The sequence below is a fragment of the Rhinolophus sinicus genome, chromosome 17 (assembly GCF_057876585.1).
Source record: "Rhinolophus sinicus isolate RSI-liver-muscle chromosome 17, RSI-T2T, whole genome shotgun sequence".
Taxonomy (NCBI): Eukaryota; Metazoa; Chordata; class Mammalia; order Chiroptera; family Rhinolophidae; genus Rhinolophus; species Rhinolophus sinicus.
In genome coordinates, this window is record NC_142517.1 from 27,256,296 (window position 1) to 27,280,687 (window position 24,392).

General features: G+C 38.1%; 1 protein-coding gene and 1 long non-coding RNA gene across 7 annotated transcripts in view; one reads left to right on the forward strand and one right to left on the reverse strand.

The window, feature by feature from the left end:
• VEPH1 (ventricular zone expressed PH domain containing 1) overlaps positions 1-24,392 on the reverse strand; it is a 208,538-nt gene that overhangs the window by 15,950 nt on the left and 168,196 nt on the right. For all 6 annotated transcript variants that reach the window (XM_088793803.1, XM_074326922.2, XM_019732040.3 and 3 more), the window contains one exon: positions 3,541-3,658. In XM_088793803.1, the coding sequence (XP_088649929.1) occupies positions 3,541-3,658 (118 nt within the window). The remainder of the gene's footprint in view (positions 1-3,540; positions 3,659-24,392) is intronic.
• Positions 1,039-23,574, forward strand: LOC148754749 (uncharacterized). Its single transcript, XR_016019577.1, has 3 exons — positions 1,039-1,399; positions 1,948-2,055; positions 19,197-23,574. It is a non-coding gene; the product is annotated as an uncharacterized LOC148754749 (long non-coding RNA).

Sequence of the window (24,392 nt, forward strand, 5' to 3'; positions counted from 1 at the left end):
GGACATAGCTTCTACTGTAACCATTTCCCACATGTAATCATTTCCCAAACATTATTGTACAATGTGCCTGCTGTTTGTTAAATAGACTAAATCATTGGGGAGGTAGATCACTCTTTGGTCTTTTTAATATGTTATAAGAAAATGGCATAATTGTTCTTGGAATTTCCAATATTCCATGTCCTCAACTTGGATTTCCCCTAGAGACTGAAATTTTAGGTTCAAGAATTAACCTGGATTAAAACCCTAGTTCTACTGCGTAGTAGCTCTGTGACTTTGGGAAAATTACTTAACCTCTCTGTGTTTCAATATCCTTATCTGTAAAATGGAGTAAAAAATGATGAGAAAATAAGAAAAGAGCATGTAAAGTTTAGGACATAGCATTATAAATGCAAACAATTATAATCTTTTCAGGACGTTTACACTCTTCTAGCATTTGGTTTCCTCTGACTTTATCTGTACCTAATTGAATAAAAAAAATATTTTATTAAATACCAGATCTTAAACTACTGTGATTTCTGTGTGTTGATGGTGGAATTGTGGGGTGATGAAACTTTTACTTGAAGAGGGGAATGTACTTAAGGTGACCATGTAAACCAGCTGATTTGCTGTCAATTTTTGGAGTCCCATAGTTTAGTCTACACACTGTTGAGAAGCATTTGTATTTCAGGATATCTTTTCTGATATCCAATTGAAGTTTTCTAGTCACCTCATGTTTTGTTCCTCACTTACAGAAATGTTGGAATTTTTAATAAAAATACCAGAATAATGAATACTTGACAACAATTACTGTATTATCTGTCTGTAACTTAAAAAAACAAACAAACCCAAATCCAGTTTCTTCAGCCTTTTGTCCTAGACTCCAATCCTACTTTTTAGGCCTCTCCTCCCTGAGGCTGACAGGACATCTGCACCCTGTGGGGACACTGATGAAACCCAGAACAGTAACAGGACTTGGGCACAGAATGTCAGGCCCTAAGACAGGAGGGAAGTGAACCCTTTGTTTTATATGTGGTCACTTCTCTCAAGGAGGAAACAAGCACCAACCTCCATTTACCAGACTCAAATGCACCGGCTGTGGAATAGTGATGTATTTGATATGGGTAACACATAACCACAAACTTAAAACATCATATTTTAATATTCAAGGTTTTGGCTTTGCCATTTCTAAATATACTTTCTTTCTGTCTTTCTTCCTTTCACTCACTCAACGAGTATTTATTGCATGCTAAAAATATACAAGGAAGTATGCTAGATTTTTCCATATATGCCTTCTGGCCTAACTGGATTATGAATCCTTTTAGAGCAGAGATATTGTATCTTATTCATTATCCAAGGCTCATTCTGTAGAAGACATTCAACCAACTCAACCAACGTGCATCACATACGTGAAAAATGAGATGTAAGTATTATGTTAGCTGTGAATAACCAAATAACAAAATATTTATTCTTATGTCTTGATTGTCTCTAAACTTAACAATTTAAGCAGAGTATGAATGCAAATATTATCTCTATGAATAATGTATGTTCCAGTCAGATGGTAGAACTTTCAATTAGATTAAATACATAGTTTATGTGCTTATATAAAAACAAGAAGATGAGATCAACAACCTATGTAAAGTTTTTAGGGAGTCAAGAGTTTTTGGTGAAAATTCTAGTTTAAAATAGGATTTCTCTCAGACTCAAACCATCTTTCATGTAGTAAAAGGAAATGAGCAAAGCAATCCAAGCACACTGAAGTTTTCAGGGCCAAACATTTTGATTCAATATGTTCTGCTATAAAATATTTGGCCTTGTTTGAATTTTTATTGCTATATGTTCTCAGTCTATATTTAACTGTGAGAAACACAAATGAGGAAGAGTGAATGGGCAAAATGTTCGTTTTAAGTGCATGGCAGTGAATTTGAGAAAACATATATTAAAGGAACACTTTGTGTTTTTAACTTCCAGCTCCTTTCCCGAGGCCTCCCTTGGCCAGATATGATGAACTGTTTATTGAACTAAGGACTCGGCTTACTTGGAATGAAAAATCTGCAGGGCCTCTCAGAGCCACCTAAGGTAAGCACCTTACTTCACCATGCTCTCAAAGTTACTTTTATGCTCGGCCTTTTTCACAGGTGAAATGAGGAAGTTTTATAATGGAGACATTCAATTCCCCAATTCCTTATTTGGTCGAATTAACTTTAAAAAAAATTGGCATCAGCTCAGTCCTGACTCTGTAAGAGCCAACAAGCTGTGTTTCACAAAGGCTGCGTCCCTAACTGCCAGCTTCTTCCATCCATACCTTTCCCGTGGGGTAGTACATTTTCATTGGTGCCTCCCCGCGAGCCCCTCACATCTACATCTGGCCAAATAAACACATTTTTTTTTTCTATTCAGCCTCAACTTGTTGCTAGTTAGCAAGAGGATAGACTTGCCACAGTAGGTAATCTCTAAGATGCACAAAATCTTAAAATTAAAGGCATGGGTAGGTGGTATCATCAATGGCTCTCCAGAGGATGGCTCGTCTACAAAGTGGCTTTGTCCTTGACAGTGTTTTAACACTGCTCTTTTGTTCTAAACTGCGGTTTCTGAGCAGTGCCGATGTTAAGAACTCTATGTCCTCTCCAAGGGCAAATCACCGATGACATATTCTGTGTTCAGGGACAGTGTAACTTTCTGAACACAAGTTTGTTACCAACCAATTGCCACTGGTCAGATTGGGGCCAGTGTAACTAGGAGGCAGAAGGGTGAAATGGTTAAGGGCATGGGCTCTGGAGGCAGATTGGGTGCCAGTTCTGCCACTGTTAACTTATAACCTGTGTGACTTCGGGCAGTTACCAAATCTTTCTGTGCCTTAGTTTCCCCATCAATAGAAATGGAGATAATGTTAGGACTAACCTCATACGATGATTGTACAGGTTAGGTGAGCTAGCTGACACGTTTAGCCCAGAGCTTGGCTCATATTCACTAACGATTATTATTCTTAGGTAACATCAGCCGACCAAATTCCTGGGACAGCAGAAAGGAGGGGGGAAGAGTGACTAACCAGCTATGAAGTTATTCTTCAAATAATTCCTTACTCTTTAAGTAGTTCACATTTTACACGATTCGATCAGAAAGCATAAGGGACGCCTAGGAGCTGACATGACGTCTGTGCTCATTCATTCATTAAGAGCCGTCTCATTTCTTTGAGGCTTTGGACAGAAGGCTTCTTTTTTTCTAACCCTCAGGGTCATTAGGGTTGAAATGAAGGAAGGTTCCAGGGCAAAATGGCCAGTACTGCTTTCTTGGCCGCCCTGTGTATGTAAGGTTTTGTTTCTCTTGCTCAGTCCTGGTTTATGTTTCTCTTGCTTTCAACATCTTTTCGTGTTGTCATTCCCACTTTGATGAGATACCTTTCTTAGCATGAAGCAGAGGCAATCAGGCACACTTCTGTGAATTACTATTATCCAACTGAGGATGTTTATGCAAAAAGAAGGCCACCTACACCAGCGGGGCTCACAGACCGCTGTTAATCCCAGGGGCACACGATTCCCAGCAGCAAGGGCTGGGGCCTCTCACCGGTTGCTTTTTCAGGGTTGTTGCACATGAAGCATTGCCATGCTCCTGCCGCTTCACTGAAGCCAAACACGTCAAAGAACCTCACTTCTTCCAGATGGAGCTGTACCTGGTCCAGATCCTGTTTGAGGAACACAAAGCACAAGGAGCATAAGCTGATCTACCCGCCGCATAGCATTCTGGGACTGGGAAGGGGGTGTGTGGAAGCCGGACGGCCAGTGCTCAATCTCAGTGCAAAGGATAAGGAGGGAGCGTTGAGAAGACTTCTCTTGCCCCACAGTGGAAAAGAGCACCATCTCAGCTCTTCCAAGGGAGTGCTCCTTAATGCAGAGGGCAAGGGGCACGGGGCCCCAGGGCTGGGTGGTGGGGGCCCCAGGGGAGAGTGAGAGGTCAGAGCCTGAAGTGGCCCAGAATTTTCTTAAATCCAGTGGCAGCTCCAGAATCTCTAAAAAGAAGGGATATCCAAGTGACAGTGTGGTTGAAAGGAATGCTACTGGGGGATTAGTCTTTTATGTACCCTTTACATAAAATTGAGAATGAATTATCCATATCAAAGAAATCATTTTTATTCCATTGGTTTTGCAGGGGGCTGATGGAAAATATGGGGGAGGGCTTAATCCTTTAGCCCTTGGCTCTAGCATTGTTTTAGTTGTATGCTTTATCTTAAAAGTGCATGCAGATTTTTGCATTCTTTTCCATAATATGGCTATATTGGTTTTAATGGAAAATAATGTCTTAAGTTACTTATCAGTAAATTAATTAACTTTGTCCCCTCCAAATGGTTGAGTAGAATTGATACTCGAAGAAGACTGCCCATATTTTACGTGCCCTGTGGCACCTTGCCAATGCGTTCCTATTTAAGAGGTAGGAGAGAGTTTCCATTACACTGCAAATGGATGGAAAACTATTAGCCTAACCAAATTAAATAGCTCAACTGTCCTTTTGAGGCTTTGCTATTATGTAAATGACTTGTATCCGCCCCTACAGGGTGGCCAGAACTGCACTCTGAAAAGTTGCTTTCCTAAGAGGCATTTAATGTCCTTGCTAGCCTTGTATGTGCTCAGCCGACTTATGTGTTTGTCCTCTGTTGCTTGGTGATTTTATTTCCTTTCCTCTGGCTCACACACTCTTATCTCCTCTCCATACTAATAGTTCCTAGTATGTCCAAGAGCCAAGGGATGGAGGCAGAGTTTGCAGTGTTTATGGTGGGTTTAAAATAGAGAATGGTCAAGTGGCTAGCCACAGTCTACCCCAAAGTTCTGGTTTTCTAGGTCTACATTTCTCGACAGAGGTGAGAACTATGCTACAGTCTAAGTTTCTCGAGGGCAGTCACATATCTGCCCTGTTTACAATTATATCTGCAGTGTCTAGTCCAACATCAGGAATGGATTAACTTCACTGGTTTGCAGTTCCAGGGCAAAGTTTACCGATGAACTATATGAATGGTATTATGAGAATTTTAAGGGAATTCTTAGAAAACATTTACATTCACTGGGACATAAATGCAATGAGGGCAGGGGTTTTGTCTGTTGTATTGGCTGTTGCCACCTCAGCATCTAAAAGTACTTGTCACATAAGTAAGCATTAAATAAATACGTGTGGAATACTGAAAGGCATACACCGGAACTAGAAATCAATACTTTTCAAAGATCCTTTAGCTAGACTATTACGGTTCATGTGCTTGGATTGGACATTTTGGAGGCTCTGGATGTTGAATACAGTATTTTGAGTGGCTAACATTTAATACCATACTTTAGGCATTCCAACAGGCACTGTATGTACACAATATTGTTTCAACAAAAGCGATTTCAAATGCGTTCAGTGAGAAAAAAAGGAGACTTCAAAATACATTTTAAAGAAGTGTGTTCCCAAGATAAAGACTGAAGAAGCACCTGGGAGTTTCGTAGGTTTCAAAGAATGAAATCCATATTAAAATTTATGGGGGAAAAGCAGATGTTCATAAATATTAGTTTCAAAACGGCTGCATCTCTGAAGTCTGCCCTTGGCCAGTCGCATGCAGATATCTCCCTGATTTCCCACACAATTAAGGATTAATTTCTTATTCACCCCAATCACTGTTAGCAAACAAAGTACTTAAATTAGTACTTAAGGGTTACTTTATTTTTCCTGTTCTGAGTCCAGAAATGTGCCAGGTTTTTGCCTAGAATCCACATTTGTCTTGGTAAAAAGTTACTTAAAAAGTTTAGGACAGATGGCAAGCTCCATCCCAGTGTTCAGGTTCTGAAGTCAAAAGCAGACTTCCTTCTGCAGAGGATTTAGGTGTCACGCACAGGAAACTGAGTGGCTATGACAGACGTAAGCGCTGTGAATTACTGAAGTTGGCAATAACAGCCAACTGGAACAGAGAGGCTGATGAGACACATAGAGTTCTAAGAATCGGTGGAAAATCAAAGCAAAACAAATCACAACACAAGTGAACACAAATCAACAACTCGTGGTACCGAAATTTTTGCAATCTTTGACCTCTTAATGTGCTAGAGGACATTATTTTCTTTCCTGTTTATCCTCTTTACCCTCCTGGGTTCTGCAGCTTCCCCAGGCCTTGCCCAATAATTGTTACATGGCTTCTACTTTTTGAGACAGAACAAAGATTGACTTGTTTAGAGAATTACCAACTTCCTTCCAGACAACTGGACTCCCGAAGAGTAATTACAATCCTTCATACCTATGTAGAGTCACGCCTTGAGTATTTTCAGTTCAATGGGACTGTAGTGGACAGACCCTAGGGCAATCCCCCCATAATTCCCATTGCCTGGTGTTCATCCTTTGCATGCTCTCCCCTTAAGTGTGGGAGGGATCTGTGACTTGCTTCTAACCAAGAATATGGCAAAAGTGATAGGATATCAATCCCATGATTATGTTATTAGGTATACACACACACACCACACACACACACACACACACACACACACACACACACACACACACACAGGACCTGTCTTGTTAAATGCATAGGGAGACTCTCCCGTTGCCTTTGAAGGAGCAAGCTGCCATGTTGTGAACTGCCGGAGAGGGTCACAAGGCAGGGAACTGTGGGTGGCCTCTAGGACCTAAAGGCAGCCATCGACCACCAACCAGTAGGAGATCTAGGCCTTAAGTCTTACAAACCCAAATAAATGATTTCTGCCAATAACCTGAGTGAGTCTGGAAGTCAACCCTCCTCATTCAAACCTCCCAGTAAGAACACAGCCCAGCCAATATCTTGATTGCAGCCTTGTGAGACCTGAGCAGAAGACCCAGCTAAGTAAATATTTAAGATCCAAGCAGACCCCTGACCCCAGGAAACTGAGATAACACATATGTGTTGCTTTAAGCGGCGAGATTCGTGGTAATTTGTTATGGCGGCATTAAGAACCAATACTGAGACTATGCCATGAAGAAGGAGGGACGGTCACCCTGTTGGCTAATTCTCAATGAAAATAATGGTTCTGCTTAGAAGGTCACATTTGTCCATGTACACTCCAAACCAGGCCTGAATAAAACCCGAAGAATATTGAAGTCCAAATTATTTCTGTTGATTTAAAGAAAAAATATATAATCATTGAAAGCATATACTAAGAAGGATTTTTCTGATAAACACCATCTAATTCAAAAGGGATAAAAGCCCCTGGAGGGAAAATGATGCTTTCAAACCAGCTGATTAAATGAGTGTTACTCCAGTTTTAAAAAAAAAAATCATTAATGGAAGGCGGAATTTGGAAAACTACATAAAAAGTCCCATGTGAAGCCTCTTAGGGGAAAAATAAGCCAGGCAGCACGGAAAGATGAGAGAATATTTACAACATTATTTTGATGACAATGACAGCATGAGTCAACGCTATGGATTCCATAAAGTGCAAAGTGGCCTCTGGATGTTATAATGTGGTCTGTGTACTGTGAGCGGGTACTGGGAAGCAATTTTCCAGAAATCAGTGAAAGCGTACATCTGGAAGAACTTTGGGTTCTGGCATACTTAAATCCTCTTCTAAAGCTATTTTTGCACAGATACAAAACATAGGATTGCCTCATGTGCTCTGTATGCCTATGGTTAATAGGATTAACTCTAGGCACATACTTCAAGTGCGCTTTTAGAAAACGTAAATGAGAGTTGTTTTTAATGATCCCCAATATTTTCACGTAATAGTAAGGCTTCATGTCCTTATAGCTATTTCTAGTACATCTATTCTAACTATATGGCATTCAGTGTGTGAAATAAACTTATGGAGGGAAGAAAATTAATGATTTATGTTTATACTGTTCATCTTTATATTATTTATACTGTCCTACATTGTGTAGGCATGGTGTCTTAGAAGAAACACTGAATGTTGAGTGAATACACTAGAAAAAGAGACTAAAGAATATTTACGCCATAACTAAATTTTTATTTTATTTCAATTTCTGAAATATATTGCCACTGATTTCAATTCATAGCACTGAGTCTTTATAGCATCTAGTGTCAGGAACCAAGATGAAGGAGACACAATCCTGTATTCCAAGGAAGTGAGAAGGTAATTCAATGGGCTCATAGTAGCCCTCACAGAGGAAAATGGGGACATACCTTTGTTTGAGTTTGGTTGTGATTGTTATTCTTCTTCTTCTGGTGTGACTCTTTTAGCCCTCAACTGGATTAAAGTTCCTTAGCAAGAAGACTGATTTCTATGTTATTTTGTAGCTTCAGAAAATACTTACAATAGCACTTTGCCTATAGTAGACGTTCAGTGAATTTTTATAAATTTTTACTGATTGAGACACATAGATTTTTATCTCTAATATACATCAACAGTACCAATTAGGGTTTCCAATTTTCATGTCTATTCAACTATGACCATAAAGCCCTTTCAGGACATGTTTATTTTTAAAAATATATACCCACATCTCTATGTGTATTATAGGAATTCATTTTACTTAATTTTATAAAACATATTTTTAGAATAGAAGGTTAGTAATTGAAGAAGAATGTTTGCCTGAATATAGCATGTTGACCGCATGTTTTCAAGACTCAGCTTTTCCAGATCACCAGTTGTTAGCTGGCATCAGGAACCCTGGGGAAACTTGTTATAAACATCAGATACAGGTTCTACTCATGAGAGCCTAACCCTATAAATCTGTGTCCTTGCTTGGAAATCTGCATTTCTAAACAAACTCCCCAAGTTATTCTGATGCGCACGGACTGGCACGTCAAGCAAAGTGCTATAGTAAGTATTTTCTGAAGCTACAAAATAATATAGAAACCAGTCTTCTTGCTAAGGAACTTTTACCCAGTGAGGGATTAACCCTACCCTTGGGAACAGATGTGGGATGGCTGATCTGTCTCCATTAATTGGTATTTGAGGAATTTATCAATCCTCATGGGCATATGTTCATATTTTTCCACAATAGATTTCATATGACAAAATATATAAATTGATTGCAAGAGCAAAAATTCCGTTTTTGAAATCAGAGATGTTATTATTCCAAATTGTGCAATATGGAAGGGAGAGATGAAGTGTGAAAGCTGAACTTGTTGGGCGTTCTTTGAAACTTGGCAGAAGGCTGGGATGTGTGGGAGGGAGGTGGGCAACACGTGGGAGACAGACTCTATGCAGAGGCGGCAGGGTGCTGGTCTGAAAGAACTCATAGTGTGTATCGGTATTCGACATGAATATCACACACACACTGTATTGCTCTGTCTCTTCTTTGTCTATCCCAAATTAATAAGAGAAGTCTAAGTTCACATGAATATATGTGGTCACTGTGGAAGCGTCTTCCTGTCACTACACGTCATAAAATAGACTCAACTCTCTTCCTATCCTTTGAGTCCCAGTGTGTTGGGAAGAACGTAATGCTTCTTGGCAAGTCGTGGCAATTCTGACTAGTCTGGCTCTGCGTGGCTGGAACAAAGCACTCGTCTTTGTTTGATTCACTTCACAGAGAAGTTCTGAAGAATTCTTTTATTTAAGAACCAATAGCTATGATATAATATTTGAATTGGTTCAAAAACGTCAAATTTTCACACTCATGTAAGGATCATGAAGAAATAATCTGATTACAGAATGCTGGCAATAAACATGACAAGAGTTTAAATAAACAAGTTTATGGAAAAACTAATATAAGCATATGGATTGAGTAGAAAATAAAAGTGGCAAATTGAGCGAAGCTTCATAAATGTATGATAAACCCACAATTAATTTCTTTATGAATCTAATTAAAAGATTTTCAGCCCATTAAAACCAACAAAGTATTTTTTTTTATCAGAATAGAAGCAAGAACAAAAGATTGCCAATATTCAAACTGTCAAGAAAACTTTGACGTTTCCACAGTGGTGACAGCAGTAAAATGTAATCACCAGAACTTGGCAAAGAAAGCCAGCATTCACGTTAGGAAGCAAAGAATTGCAGTGATTCCTCTCTTTCTTAATCGATGGTTGCCACCTGCATTGAGCCACCATGCATTGAGTGTGTAGAACAACTACGGACAAGTCATACTATGCGGTACGAGAACTAGACCGCAGAGGTTACTGATGTAGAAAGAGCTCATGGGAGGGACTTCCTTTTTCTTCCTTTGGAAATCAGTTAGTGCGATAGCCACACTCCTCAGCTACACAGGTCATTTTGTTGGGGGCAAAGTCCCTCTCTTTTTTCCCCCTTTATCGCGGATACCATGTTCATTCCCAGACTTCTCCTTTCACCTTCCCTTTATGGAAGTTCTCATTCTTTTGAGTTTGATAAATGTCTTTGAACAGATACATATCTTGAAAAACATGTAGCAATGTGCAGTGTATTTTTCATTTTCACAAATGATGTTATGCCATAGACCACATTCTATTTCTTGCTTCTATTTCTTCTTCACTGAAGATCTCTACATGGTGTGGCGTATGTATTTAGTTTGTTGCATCTACTGCTGAAATGTGATTCCACAGTGTGCATCCACCACCTGACACATTTTATCTAACCATTGCTCGAGGGATAGACACCCAGGGTGCCTCCATCTTTGCACTTACATGAACCATGCAACAATGAATATCCTCATACATGTCCCCTTGTGGACGTGAACAAGAATTTTGGGGGGATAATCATTCAGGAGTGGAATTGTTGGATCATAGGTATAGGTAAGACTGTAGATGAACTATTTTTATGTTTCTGTACAGTTTGGGTTTTCTGAGCAAATTTTACTGAAACTTGGGACTGGGCTAAAAGAAGAAGGATTAGAAGTTAATTTATGACTGATTAGAAAGTAAGAAATCATCTAGAGAGATTTATCTTCCCAGAAGTATGTATTTACTTTTCAAGATGGGATGAGACCCAAGATTTGGAGACATCCCTGGGTTGTCAAGCTGTTGACGCTAGTCTTATTCTCCCGCTAAAGAGATTTATTTTATACCAAAGGGTAAAAGTAGGAAACCAGAATCTTTCCCAAGGAGAAAAGATTTTTCTCCCCTTTTTTCAAGATGAGTGGGAGCAGCTGTCCCTCCCCTATTTAAATGTCCAGATTCATATTTTCAGTGTTCCCTAAATACAATACAGACCCTACTATGTATAGGATGATATCTGGTTCTCATCGTGTTGCCCTAGGCAACTGAGGCAAAGAAAACCAGTGAGGTTATTTGCTGTAAATAATAATCTGCTCTGCTTCAGAAACCTTGTTTACATAAGACAACGCGATATATAGATGATGTATTATAGAACTGTAGACTTGAAATCTATGTAATTTTACTAACCATGCATATCCCTAACTTCATCAGGTTCTGATAAATTGCTTTCCAAAATGGCTGTCCAATTTATATTCCTCCCCTCAATCCCAAGCCCTGTCTCCACACAGCATGAAGAATTCCTTTCCATGTTACAATGGGAGGCCTTTCTAGGCTCTGCAAGAATTACCATCCGACAATCTTTTCCCATGTCTGAAACAGGCCATCCTTTTGGTGACTGCAGACATACTGGTCTGACTGCATGAGGGGCTTGCAACAGTCTCCAATGGCTTCTTAAACTGTTGTTTCTTAAACCATGGGAAAAATCAGCCACACTTCTGTAGAAAGCATTGTATTTTTCTCCGTCTTTATTGCCATTTGCTGTTATGAGAAGCATTACAGGTTCTGGGAACCAGACCACCCTTTTTAGGTACAATTATTTTAATACACTAGTGCATACCCACATTTGGCCAGGGTCTAGTTTTACCTTAAGAACTATTATTTTGTTGATGTTTTTACTACTTGGAGCAGTTACAAAAGGAATCAAACTGACTCTACCATAGACTAAGGGAGAAGGCCTACATAGCTTCCATGATGTGGGAATTTCAAATGTCTCTACTTAGTCATTCAACAGTATATCACAGCACTAAGAATTGGTGAAGTAATAGTGATTAAGGGAGATGCAATAAGTTCAACTACCGCCCAGTAGAAAATGGATGAAGTGAACTATGGTCTGTTAACACAATGGAAAATTTTATAGATGCTAAAATGAATGCACTAACTCTACATATATGAACAGATACATTTTAAAAAGATAATGTTAAGCACAGAAAGCATATTGCAAAAGATACATAAAATATGGTAAGATGTAAAATTTTAAAACAACAGTACAAAAACATTCATGGAAATAATAAACATGAACTTTGAAAACTATTTGCAACAGTTTGCCTTTTGTGAAGGGAACTATTTGAAGTAAATATGGAAGAAATGTAAATATCTCTTATCTTGTAGTGGGAATGGGTATCATTTTTCTGCACTTTTCTGAATTTATGGAATATTCCATAATTGAATAAAAAGTAAAAGTGAGGCAGAGAACACAGTTCATTGAAGCAAAGAGACTGGCAGGGGTTAACACCTGTGAGGAAGAAAGGTTCTGTATGTGGGAGGGGGCCTTCCTTGGTACCCCTCACGTCCCTTGTAGAAGAGTTCCTTAATTTTGCCTGTGTGAATAGCCTTGAGGTGAAGGTCATTAAAGGACCATGTCTTTTCTCCTGATTTTTGCACTTATTCCTGTTGGGGGTTCCTCCATATTAAGGCCTCTTTTAATCTAGCTCTTCAAACTGGGACACAAAGAGCTAAGCATGACATGCAACGTGTTTGAAATATGTCCTAGGGTTTTCTTTTACCTAAAGCATGCTGACACCAAGTTCCATTGTAGAGAAGTATTACAGAATGGGTTAAATGACAGAAGTAACACTTAGAAATAAGACATTTTTTCCTGCAGACTGCTATGGTGTAAAGAGGGTAGGTTTCAGAGCCGGAAGATCTGAGTTTGCTCTCACCACTGCCACTCACTAGCAGTTCTTGGGGAATATCTTAATTTCTCAGTGCTTTCAAGGAACTCCTCAATCTGTAAAATGACAGTGATCCCTAAGCTCTCTCCTCTAGAGAGTTTTTGCTGCAAATCAATGGATAATTACACTAACTGTAGAGAAATAATATAAAGTAGTGATAATGATGATTTGAACAAAGCAAAATAAGAAGCTCCTTTTTACGCATATAAATATATATATGGTGCTTTTTTTTTTTGGTCTCTTAGCCAGATAAATATATATAAATCTTTCTGAAATGAATGACTTGTTTAAGAAATAGTGATATTAGGTGCCTGAGAAAGAGATTTCATTTTCTAAAAGCAAGTAACACACTTATCTGTCTGTTTTTGTTAGTTTGTTGTTAAACCCAGGAATATTGGATGTAATGAGATGCAAACATAGCAGGATGTAAGGCAACGTGAACATTTGAAAGGGGAATAATGACATGTGCATGTTTGATGGGGCCATAATGAGATGTACAAATAGAAATGCACACAGAAATGTGCATGGATAATGGTGTAATGAGATGCATAAATAGATGGGTGTAATGATAAAAGCATTTAGGGGGGATGTAATATGATTTATAAATGGAAGCATTAAATGAGGAGGGTGGAAAGGGCAGGTTGTGATAAGAAGCAGAGAGAAAGAAAGCAGTGCTATGCATGAATGGAGGAGCTAATCATATGTGCATGATGAGGGTGTAATGAGATAAAAATGGAATGGCATAATGAGATTCACAGATGGAGGGATGTAATGAGCTGTGCAGAAAGGAGGGAATACTGACAACAAGCATAAAAGGAAAGGTTTAATACTATGAATAAAGAAATGGGCATACGATGATGTCAAGACTGAAAGGAGGAGCAGGAAGAAAGGGGCGTTGGTAAAACGATAGGAAATAACAAGGTGGGCAAATGGAGCACTCTAATGAGATGCCGAAATTAAAAGGTCCAACGAGTTGTGCCCATTTAGGGAATAATTAGACATACACATAGGATTTTAATGAGCTACCTGGGCCCTGATCAGACACAAACCATAGTATTCAGTTCCTAGAAAGGAGATGAAAATGGAAAAAATTCAGAACAGACCCATAAAGGTATCTAAATGGTTACAAATCCAGAAAAAAGAAAACTAAACAGGTGATTTAACCATGACCTCAAAATTTATGAAGTAATGGTTTTAAAGGTGCTGTTTGGGACACTTACTCTGTGCCAGGTACTCTGCTGGGTGTTTAACTAAATGTATCGTCTCATTTCCCTCTCCTAGCAACCCTATGAGGCTGGTAGATTAGTTCCTAGTTTACAGATGAAGAAATTGAGCTACAGTGAGCTCAACCGACTTCTCAGATGCCCAGAGCAGTCAGTGGTGGAGATGTGACGAAAGCCAAGTCAACTAACTGGATTCTAGCTGCTTTTGCCTCTCTTCTGGTGTTGCTATAAAAGGAGTCTGTGACACCTCTTGCTTCAGAATCACGTGGATCACTTATCAAAGATGCAAAGTTCCAGGCTCACCCCAGTGAGTACCATTTGCAAGATCAGCAGAAGTCCCCGAAACTTGCATTTAAACAAGCTTTCCAGGGACTGCTGCATGCACTAAGGTCTGGGAGCTACTCAGTGAGACCAGCACTAGAGTGGGGGGTGTTCTCATGCTTCCCTTTAGCGCTGGTGAAAGATCATGAAGAGGGGGCGTACATTCAGCATCAGTTATTTGGGTTGGCTACAAGGGTGACTGTAGAAGGAATTTCCAGACCCTTGAATGAGGCATCAACTGATTATACTGAAAATATTTTAAAATGAAAAAATATATTGAACATAATTAGACTCTAGCAAATGCTTGTTTATTGAATTCAAAGAAGTAAAGATCACTCCATAGTCTGTAACCCCTAAGGAGAAGAGGGTAATGTGTCCTTGGAATTCAAAATTGGCCAATCAACATGCAACTTTCAGGATCTTAAAAATGAAAGCAAATAGCATCACTGTTCTCTTTTTTGATATGTCTAGTATTGAGATATTTAAATTGCTATGATTTTTTAGATTAAAAACCCAGAATTTATATTTTAAAATGAGTGTTAAACTTGAATGACTACTCACATTTTAGTGACACCGCCTCTGCTCCAAACATTTTTATAAGTCTCTTTTGGAATTGTTTTTAGAGTGCATCCACGAGACACCAGAAAAACTTTCATGACTTTAGTGAAACCCAGCTTTTCACTTGGAAAACTATTATTCAGTTGGAATAGTCTCCTTTTGTAATAGACCTGGGCCTGGAGACATTTTTGGGCTATTTTTGAAAATAAAGCTCAATCTCCAGAGATCGAACCTTTGTCATTCATCTTGTTTGGGGGTGTCTTGCAGCTGAATTGCAATAAAATAATACTAATTACCTTTATTGAACTCTCACGAATGTGCCAGTCACTGCTCCAAGGATTTTACTTATATTATGTCTTCTAACTCTCATAACATCCCTGTGAAGTGGGTACTAGTATTTTCTGCATTTTGCAGGTAAAGAAGATGAGGCAGAGGACTGCAATAAAAGAACTGCAAAGTGGTAGAGCCAGGATTCAAATCTAGATACTGGGCTTCGAACAACCACATTACCATTTTGCTTGAAAAGAGGTGCTGTTTATTCTAATAGTTTAGTGCCCAGATAAGTATTCACACAATATCTGCATCAAGGGAAAAAGAAAAAGATTTTACTCATGCACTGATGATTTATGAAAAGAACCTAAACCACTATTGGATTAGAACAGACATTTCCGAGGAACTGCATACCTCTGTTCCCCCAGGAATAGATTTATTTCGTTAACTATTTTCTAAAGGTTTTTTTTTTTTTTTTTTTTTTTTTTTTTTTAATTTCCTTGACTGATGCAGAACATCTGTCTGACTGTGAAGGAATGTTCACTACAGTAGTAAAATTGACATGCTTCATTATAGGACAGTTTGGCTTGTGTAACATGAAGGAAATACAATACATGTGATAAACCAAGATTTAAATAAACTGAGAAAATATGTCCTATCTCAATTCTAATTTCTTTCACAAAGCTTACGTACAAAATAAATACAGTGTATGTGGATGGTGGTTAGGGATCTATTATGTGTCTATCCATTAGCCAAGTGTAAGGGTAATAACTTTCTAATATTTTTAATAGTTAGTGGAACTGTCACTTAGGTTCAGTGTGTTTACAAAATCATGTGCAATCACTTAACATAATGAGTTGTGTGTATGGAATTGTTTAAACGAGGGGCCCTCTAGATTGCTATAATGTATAGTTCTTAAGGGAAAAGCAATGAATCCAAATGAAGGTAGAGACAGTATTTAGGGAGGCAAAGTTGAGCATTTGGCTGGACTTCCAAACTCAGTGATCCCCAGTCACCAATAAAATTCATGCTTGTAAAAGTCTCCAGAAGACTTGTCAGTTCTCAAGGACTCTTTTCACCTTTGAGCCTCTCCTCTTACGTTAATCGTGTTAATCCCAGATGAACTATTACGTAGTTACGGCGGAGGAGTGTGAGTCCACTGATACTACATAAGCTGTGATAAAAATTCATCTCGCGCTTAAGTGAATACTCTCCCGTGCTACCCAGCATTGCAGGCCTTACGCACGGAGCATGGTGTAAACGCGGCCGTGGTCACCGTTATCCTGACTCTGCTTGTCCTTTGTCTGTCTGCCTTAGCAGTGTGATGGATGAGCTTGTGTCCTGGTTTCCAAGGGGAATAGCAGAGCATGTGTCGGGGCTGGGAGGAGAAGCAGAGGGTTCCTGTGAAGAGAAGCTCAGCACAAATCCATCATCTTCTTCATTTAGAAAATAACTCTGTTTTTTTCTGGGCTCTAAAAGCCATCTTTCTGTTTCTCAAATAGGGTTTCCTACAAGTAGACTCTTCTCCTTTAGCATTTTAAATCCATTCTTTTAGTCTGCATCTTTACCTTCTATCTTCTCAAGTGCAGATCTTCCCCTTGCCTCACCATGAAACCTTTCACCACTTCACTGCCATTCAACAACAACAGCCCATCTTAGCACCTGAACAGCTGGTCACTGCTGGGTAAAATCATGTTTCCATTTTACTTGATATCCATCATCTCAGATCCCAAATGACTATTCCTCATTGCCTGATAGCACTGCGTATTTCTCTAGTAAGCTTATGGCTCCTTTCCCTGAGAATTTCATTTCAGACTTTCTCTTTCCTCAAACCTCCCACATTCCACCCCTCCTGCCCCCATCCCAATTTCAGCTGATGGCCTCACTTCTTATTTCACTGAAAAAGATGAAAACCCATAAAAAAAAAAAAAAAAAAGTAAAGAAAACCTCACTCATCTTTCCACCATCAAATCTATTACTTGATCTGGGTCTGCATGCAATGACTTTTCCTCTTATCCACGTATCATTCTCTCTCTATTGCATCTCCCCAAGTTACAAACATGCTCTGGGGGTTTCCATTTTATTTTTTATTTTTATTTATTTTTATTTTTAAGGAGGGTGCAGCTCACAGTGGCCCATGAAGGGATCAAACTGGCACCCTTGGTGTTATTAGCACCACACTCTAACCAACTGAGTTAACCAGCCACCCCATGGGGGCTTCCCTTTTAAACCAGCTCTATACTTCCTCCATGACCAACCCGTTCAGGATTTATAACAGCTGCCTGCTTAAGCTCTGTCTCCTTCCTAATTCTTTCATTTGCATTTCTTCAGCTACTCCTGTTTGAACCTTGCCCTGAGAACTCCATCAAAACTGCTCTTCCCATATGATGCAGCAATCCCTCTCCTGGGCATAGACCCAAAAAATCTGAAAACATTTAAGTAAAGATATATGTGCTCCAATGTTCATCGCAGCTTTATTTGCAGTGGCCAAGACATGGAAACAACCAAAGGGTCCTTCAATAGATGATTGGGTAAAGAAGATGCGGTATATATACACAATGGAATACTACTCTGCCATAAGAAAAGATGAAATAGTGCCATTTGCAACAACATGGATGGATCTTGAGATTATTATACTAAGCAAAATAGATCAGATAGGAAAAGTCTAGAACCATATGACTTCACTCATATGTGGGATACAAAATTGAAAGCAACAAAGGAACAAGACAAACAAATAAAGAAACAAAAACTCAGATACAGACAATAGTTTAGTGGTTACCAGAAGTTAAAGGGGAGGAGGATGGTAGATGAGAGTAAATGGATCAAATATATGGTGATGGAAGGAGGAGAACTGACTCTGGGTGTTGAACACACAGTGTGAGATATAGATGATGTATTACAGAATTGTACACTTGAAACTTACATAATTTTACTAACTGTTATAACTCCAATAAATTTTAATTTAAAACAAACAAACAAAAAAACCAAAAAACACACAAAAAAACCCCTGCTCTTTCCAAGTTGTCCAAATGGATGGACAATGTTTGTACTTATCTTCCTTGATCTTGCTGCCAAATGCCATCCATTAGGTCTCTCTTTCTTGGACATTATCTTAAGGTCTGTGATCTCTACACTTTCTGGGGTTCTTTTGTCTCTCACCTGCTCTCTGAATCAATCCTGAACTGGTTCCTTTTCTCTCTATAATCTTCCCAAGGCTTTCATCACCTCAGTGCCGTCGATGTCATCATTTATATTTCTGGTCCAAACTGCTTCACATTTGCCTGCTAGATAATTCCACCAGAACATCTCACAGGCATTTTAAACTTAAGATGTTTGAAAGCCTCCCTCAATCACCCTTACACGCCACCCATAAGCTTGTTATGTCCCCTTTACCTGCAAAATTTATATTGAATGTGTCATTTATTTTATCCCTACCGGGGCCTCCCTGATTCTGCTTTGGTCCCCTCTGATCTAGTCTCCACACAGCAGACTGAGTGATCTTTTGAAGATAAGCTGGGTAATATCTGCTGCTCAAAATTCTTCAGTGACTTCCCATAGGACTGCAATAAAATCTAAGCTCCTTGCCATGGCTTACAAGGCCAGGGGTAAATTCCCCCGGAAGAACACTCAGCTTGCCTTTTGTTCACTGAGCTCGACCCTGATCCTTTCTCTTCTTTCAGTGCTGTAGATGGGGAGTGAGTTCACTCCTGGTTGGGCATGGCCATCCACAGTGATGTAGGAAGAAGAAAATATTAGAAGTTTCACTTTATCGTTCATCTCACCCTTTAAAATTTCTATTTTTGAATGTTTTGTAATGGAAATAATTAGTATAATAATACATGTATACAATTTATAAGTAAATAAATGTAAACATTGAGGGTGCTTGCTCAGAAATTTTTTTTTCTGATGGGATACGTGATTTAAATTTGGAGAATTCTCTAATATGCTAATGTTTTGCCTTGCTTTTCTTACACTTCCTTTTTTTTTTTTTTTTTTTTTTTTATCTCTAGGCCTTTGTGTAAAATATTCTTTTTTTCTCTTTGCCAGGAAAACTCATCAGACACCACCTCAGAGAAGACACGACTGAACAAATGCTCCTGTCCGGCCATCATCACTTCCTTCGTGTATTTTATATTTTTAGTCTCTATCAGGGTAGAACGGTGTCTTTGTTCACTTGTTTATTGCTGTCTCCATCAGGACAGGGCACGATTGCTAATGCTGGGTCTCTGCACAGCGCCTGGCATACAGCAGGCACTCTCCAAAACTATTTTTAACCGAATGAATGAACTTAGAATCAGATGTACCATGACTTCACTGTGCTCTTTTGTTTCCTCCATGTTATTGCTGATGTCATTCTCTTTACATGGAACCATTTTCCTCTTTCTTTAAAAAACTCGGACTCTATATTAATGTCCACTCTTCTCCCTACTAGCTCCCTTTCCACAAGAAGTGTCCCAGACATTTGCGTCTGTACCCACATACCACCTTCAATCTGTCCTTTAAATGCTCTTGGCCTCCCGTTTTCTATCAAGATTTGCATTTGAGGGTAATCACTGGATTTACCCCTTGGCCTGGCTTCTTTGGATAGACTCTTAGTCACACTTTTTAATTTCTTTACCTTGCCTTTGCTTCTTAGATACTGCCTTGTTTAAGGCGCCCTCAAATAGCCCAGGAGGCCCCACCGCCACATAAGCTTCTGAAATCCCAAACCTAATTCCCATCTACGCCATTCCCATCTAGCTTGCTCTGAAAGGGGGGTTCAACACAGCTAACCTCTCTCAAACATTGTGATTCACTCTGCTGTCCCATGAGGCTGGCCTACAACACTTGTTGTTCACATCACATGCGTGACTTAAATTTCTCATAAGAATTTGAATAGTTAGTAGCCTGTAAATAATAAGCCCAATCCTATTTACTTCCTCATTTATTTAAGCACTATACTAACAGTGTAACTCAAAACACTAAATCTAAGCCTTGGGAGCATCAGAAGGTCTCCTTTTGTTCTACCTAGAACTGGTGCTTCAGTTTTATTTATGTTTTGACACTACTGCCAATTATTACCCTGGGAATTGTCAAGTGTGTTTAAAGCAATGTGGATAGAAAACAAACATCCAAATGTTAGCCAGATGGGGCACATTTTATTTCAGCAGCAAATTTAATTTTTTTTTGTTTTGTTTTGTTTCCATAATGGGCATAGTTTTGAGACCTCATTTCAAAGGCATATGGAATTTCTTCATGCTTTGGGAATTGGAACATATGTAAGGAGACTTCTCTCTCAAATTCCAGTCCTTTAGCCGTCCCCCAGCCAACTTTGTCAACTGTCTGTCCTCTGAGGATCAGAGCACCTCAGCCTCTGAAGAGCTGGGCACACATGTAACGGAATAGAATTATTAATTGTATCTCTAGTTACTCCACAGAGGCCATTCTCCTTGTTTCTTAAGTAAATCAATGGATTTTCTACCCTCTTTCTAAAATCCTTATTTTATAATGAAAATTGATTAAGATGGGATTTTCTTTAAGTTGCTCATTTACATTTACTTACATAACTAAAAGTGGTACTTATGTGACAACATTTTTTCCTTGATTATAAAAGAAATACATACTTAGAGAAAATTTAGAATGCTAGTCTCATCAACCAGAGCTAACCATTGCTAACATTTTGATGTATTTCCTTTTTGTTGTTTTGATGGGCAAACTTCCAAATAATCTTCTTTAAATAAATAATTTTGTATCTTGCAATGTGGTATGTAACATAAGTATTGTTTCATGTCATTAAACATATCTCATAAACATGATTAGTTTTCTTAATATTCTCCCATATGGATGGATGGATACATATATTCATCCTATCTATCTATCTATCTATCTATCTATCTATCTATCTATCTATCTATCTCACTTTAATTCTCCCATTTCTAGCTATATCTCTCTATCTACCGGGGGTGTCAAAAAATGTGTACAAGTGGACACTTTGGTCAACAACGTTGCTCAAGCAGTAGTTCGCCATAATCAGAAGTGTCTGGATGCTGATGGTAACCATCTTGTGTACCTCTTGTAATTGCAGGAGTCAAACGTGACTTGTATTCATCTTTTGTTATTGGTATGTGTTATCACAATTTTAGTACAGTTTTCCTTTCTTAAAATGTGTATACATTTTTTGGCACCCTCTGCATATTTATATCTGTGTATCTATATACATTAATCTTATCCTCTCATCTACAGACATTTAGTCTATTTACAAAATCACACCACAATATTTTTTTCGTATGTGTATCTTAAGTTTTGTATACATTTCAGATTATTTCTTTAGAACAGATTCCTAGAAGTGGAATCACTGTGTTAGAGGATATAAATATTTTTAAGACTCTTGACCTAAATTGCTAAACTGTTTTTTAGAAATGTTGAAATAATTTACACTTCATCTAGAAATGTGAGAGTGTCTAAACACTTACTGAAGCCAGCACTGATTATTGTCTTTTAAAAAAGAACTAAAAAGGGTCATGTTATTTTAATTTCCATTGTTATATCTTGACTACTAATGAGGCTGAATACTTTTTCTGGACTGAAAGTGTCATTTGCTCATTTCCTTGGTCCAGTGATTACATATATGCATGAACTTATAGTATCTTAAGATCAAACTTTATCTTTTATGCTAGTTATAGTATCTTTTTATTTTTAAGTTATTATATTGACAGGTTTTGCTTTTTATAAACTTTATATTTTTATGTAGTCAAGCCTATCAATTCTCTACTCTTAGATATTACTATTAAGTTTAATTAAATTAAAAAAAATCATGTACAAAGGATAGTGTAACAAATACTCATGTACTTGTCAGCCAAACTTAACAAATGCTCATATTTTACTTCTGATTTTTCTTTTCCCTTCTTCCCCCTGCCCCCCCCCCCCCCCCCCACTCCAGTTCAAGCTGTTGTTTCTCAGTCTAGTTGTGTAGGACACAGCTCCCTGGCCCATGCTGGTATTATGAGCCGTGCTACCCCCCCCACCAACGCTGAGGTAGTTGGTCACCAGTCATCAGTCGGCTGCTCACAGTAGCTCTCGCTGGCTGCCGGCCACTCATGCTGACCACCAGCTGCTCACAGCAGTACACAGTAGCCCACAGCAGCTCACGCCCATCTCTGGCTGCTCACCGCAGCCCAGCTCCAGGGAGAGCTGTTGTTCACAATCTTAGCTCTAGAGGGCGCAGCTCACTGGCCCATGTGGGAATTGAACCAGTGACCTTGGCGTTAGGAGCGTGGCGCTCCAACCACCTGGGCCACCAGCTGGCCCTCCTTCTGATTTTTTTAAAAAACAAAATTACAGATGACATTGATATCTCCTTAATCCCCTTCCCAGTAATATTTCCCTTCTTCCTTTCCCAACTTTCTCGTTTTCCAGAGGCAACCTCATCATGAATTTGGTGTGATTCTAAATATGGTGTTATATTTTTATCACATGTATATGTACCCATAAATAATGCATAGTACTGCTTAATGTATGTTTTAAAAATTTATGCAAACTGTCATAGTATTCATGTCATACTCTTGCATCTTGCTTATTAAAGCTCAATGTTATGTTTTCAAGATTTATTCCATATTACTACATATAAGTCTAATTATAATAATTCCCTTTCACTGCCTGTTTAGCATGACTGTATCTCAACGTTTTTCTTCATTCTTCTCCTGTTGCACTTTTTGCATTGATCCTGATATTTTGATGCAAACAATGCTCAGTTAACATGTTTCTAAACATCCTTACTCTGGCAGGCACTGATTATTGTCGTTTTAAAAATGAATTAAAAAGGGTCATGTTATTTTAGTAATTTCAAATTTTATATCTTGACTACTAACAAGGTTGAATATCTGCAATCCTGATGCAGTTATGTGAGAATTTCACCCAGAAATGGAATTGCAAGATTAATAAGGCACAATGCACTTATAATATAGCCAGCTATTGCCATATTGCTCTTTTACAAAGATGGTTAAGGAAAAATTGTCTTAAACCTTGTCTAGGACAGAACATTTTTGTATGTTATAATATAAAACCTCTCTGTGGAAAGAAATGAATATTTCTGATAAAATGCTTAAGCTCAGCTAGAACTTAAATGTTCTCACATTTAAATATGTGAGGTAATGAATCTTAATTAACTAAAGGAAACTTGGGGGTGATGCTTAAAAGTATTTTTTAATAACTTTAAATGGAATTAAGACTTCTGGAAAGCTACTCACCCATGTTGACTGTGAGCTAGCTGTCTAATTTAATATATACATTTATTATCATTACTTTTATGTTTGAGTCTAACTTAATTATTATATGTATATTTTTTCTTAAGTATTATTTTCTAAGTAGGCAAAACTGTTTTATTCTCATTTGTTATGTATAAATATTCTCATTTTTGTGTGTTTTTGCCAAGACTTTATTATCACTATTTTTTATTCTTGCCAGTCTGATTATTGTAAAATGGTATATCATTTAAAAAATATTAAATTGATTATTTCAGTGATTTTTAGTGAGTCTAAATGTCTTACATTTTTCGGTCATTTGAGTTTTCTGTTCAGTGAATTTTCTGTTCATATTCTTTGCTGAGTTTTCTCTTGTGTTGTTTGTCTCTTCCTTGTTGATTTGCAGATCTTTGTGTGGGTTATGCATATTTCAAATACCTTCTCACAGCTTGTACTTGCCTTTTAACTTTGTTGTGGTGTGTTTTGTCATAGCAAAATTTAAAGTTTTTATGTAGTTAGGTATATTCATATTTCCTTCATGATTTCTGCTCACTTGTGTCTTAAGAAATTCTTTCTTATCCTGAGGGCATAAAGACTTTCTAGTTGTAAGATTTTTTTGATTATATTTAGGCCTCTAATCTAGCTGGAGTTAATTTATCTATATAGTGTCCACAAGAGATCTAATTTTATTTTTTCAATCTGGAAAGTCACATGTACCCATACTATTTTTAGGTTTATTATTGATTTTATATGTTGATCTTACATCAATTAACTTCATGAATCTCCCTTATACACGTAAGTTCTAAAGCTTACTTAGATTCTTTTGAATTTTCTATGCAAATCATTTTATTGTCTGTAAATAATTTGTCTCTCTCTTTCTGTATCTCTCTCAATCTCTCTCTCCTTTCTTATCTTTCAATCCTTATATCTCTTCTTTGCTTTTCTTGACTTTCTGCATTGGGTACTGCAGTAAAATGTTAAATATTGAGGGTGATAGCATGCATCCTGGTCTAATTTCTAATTA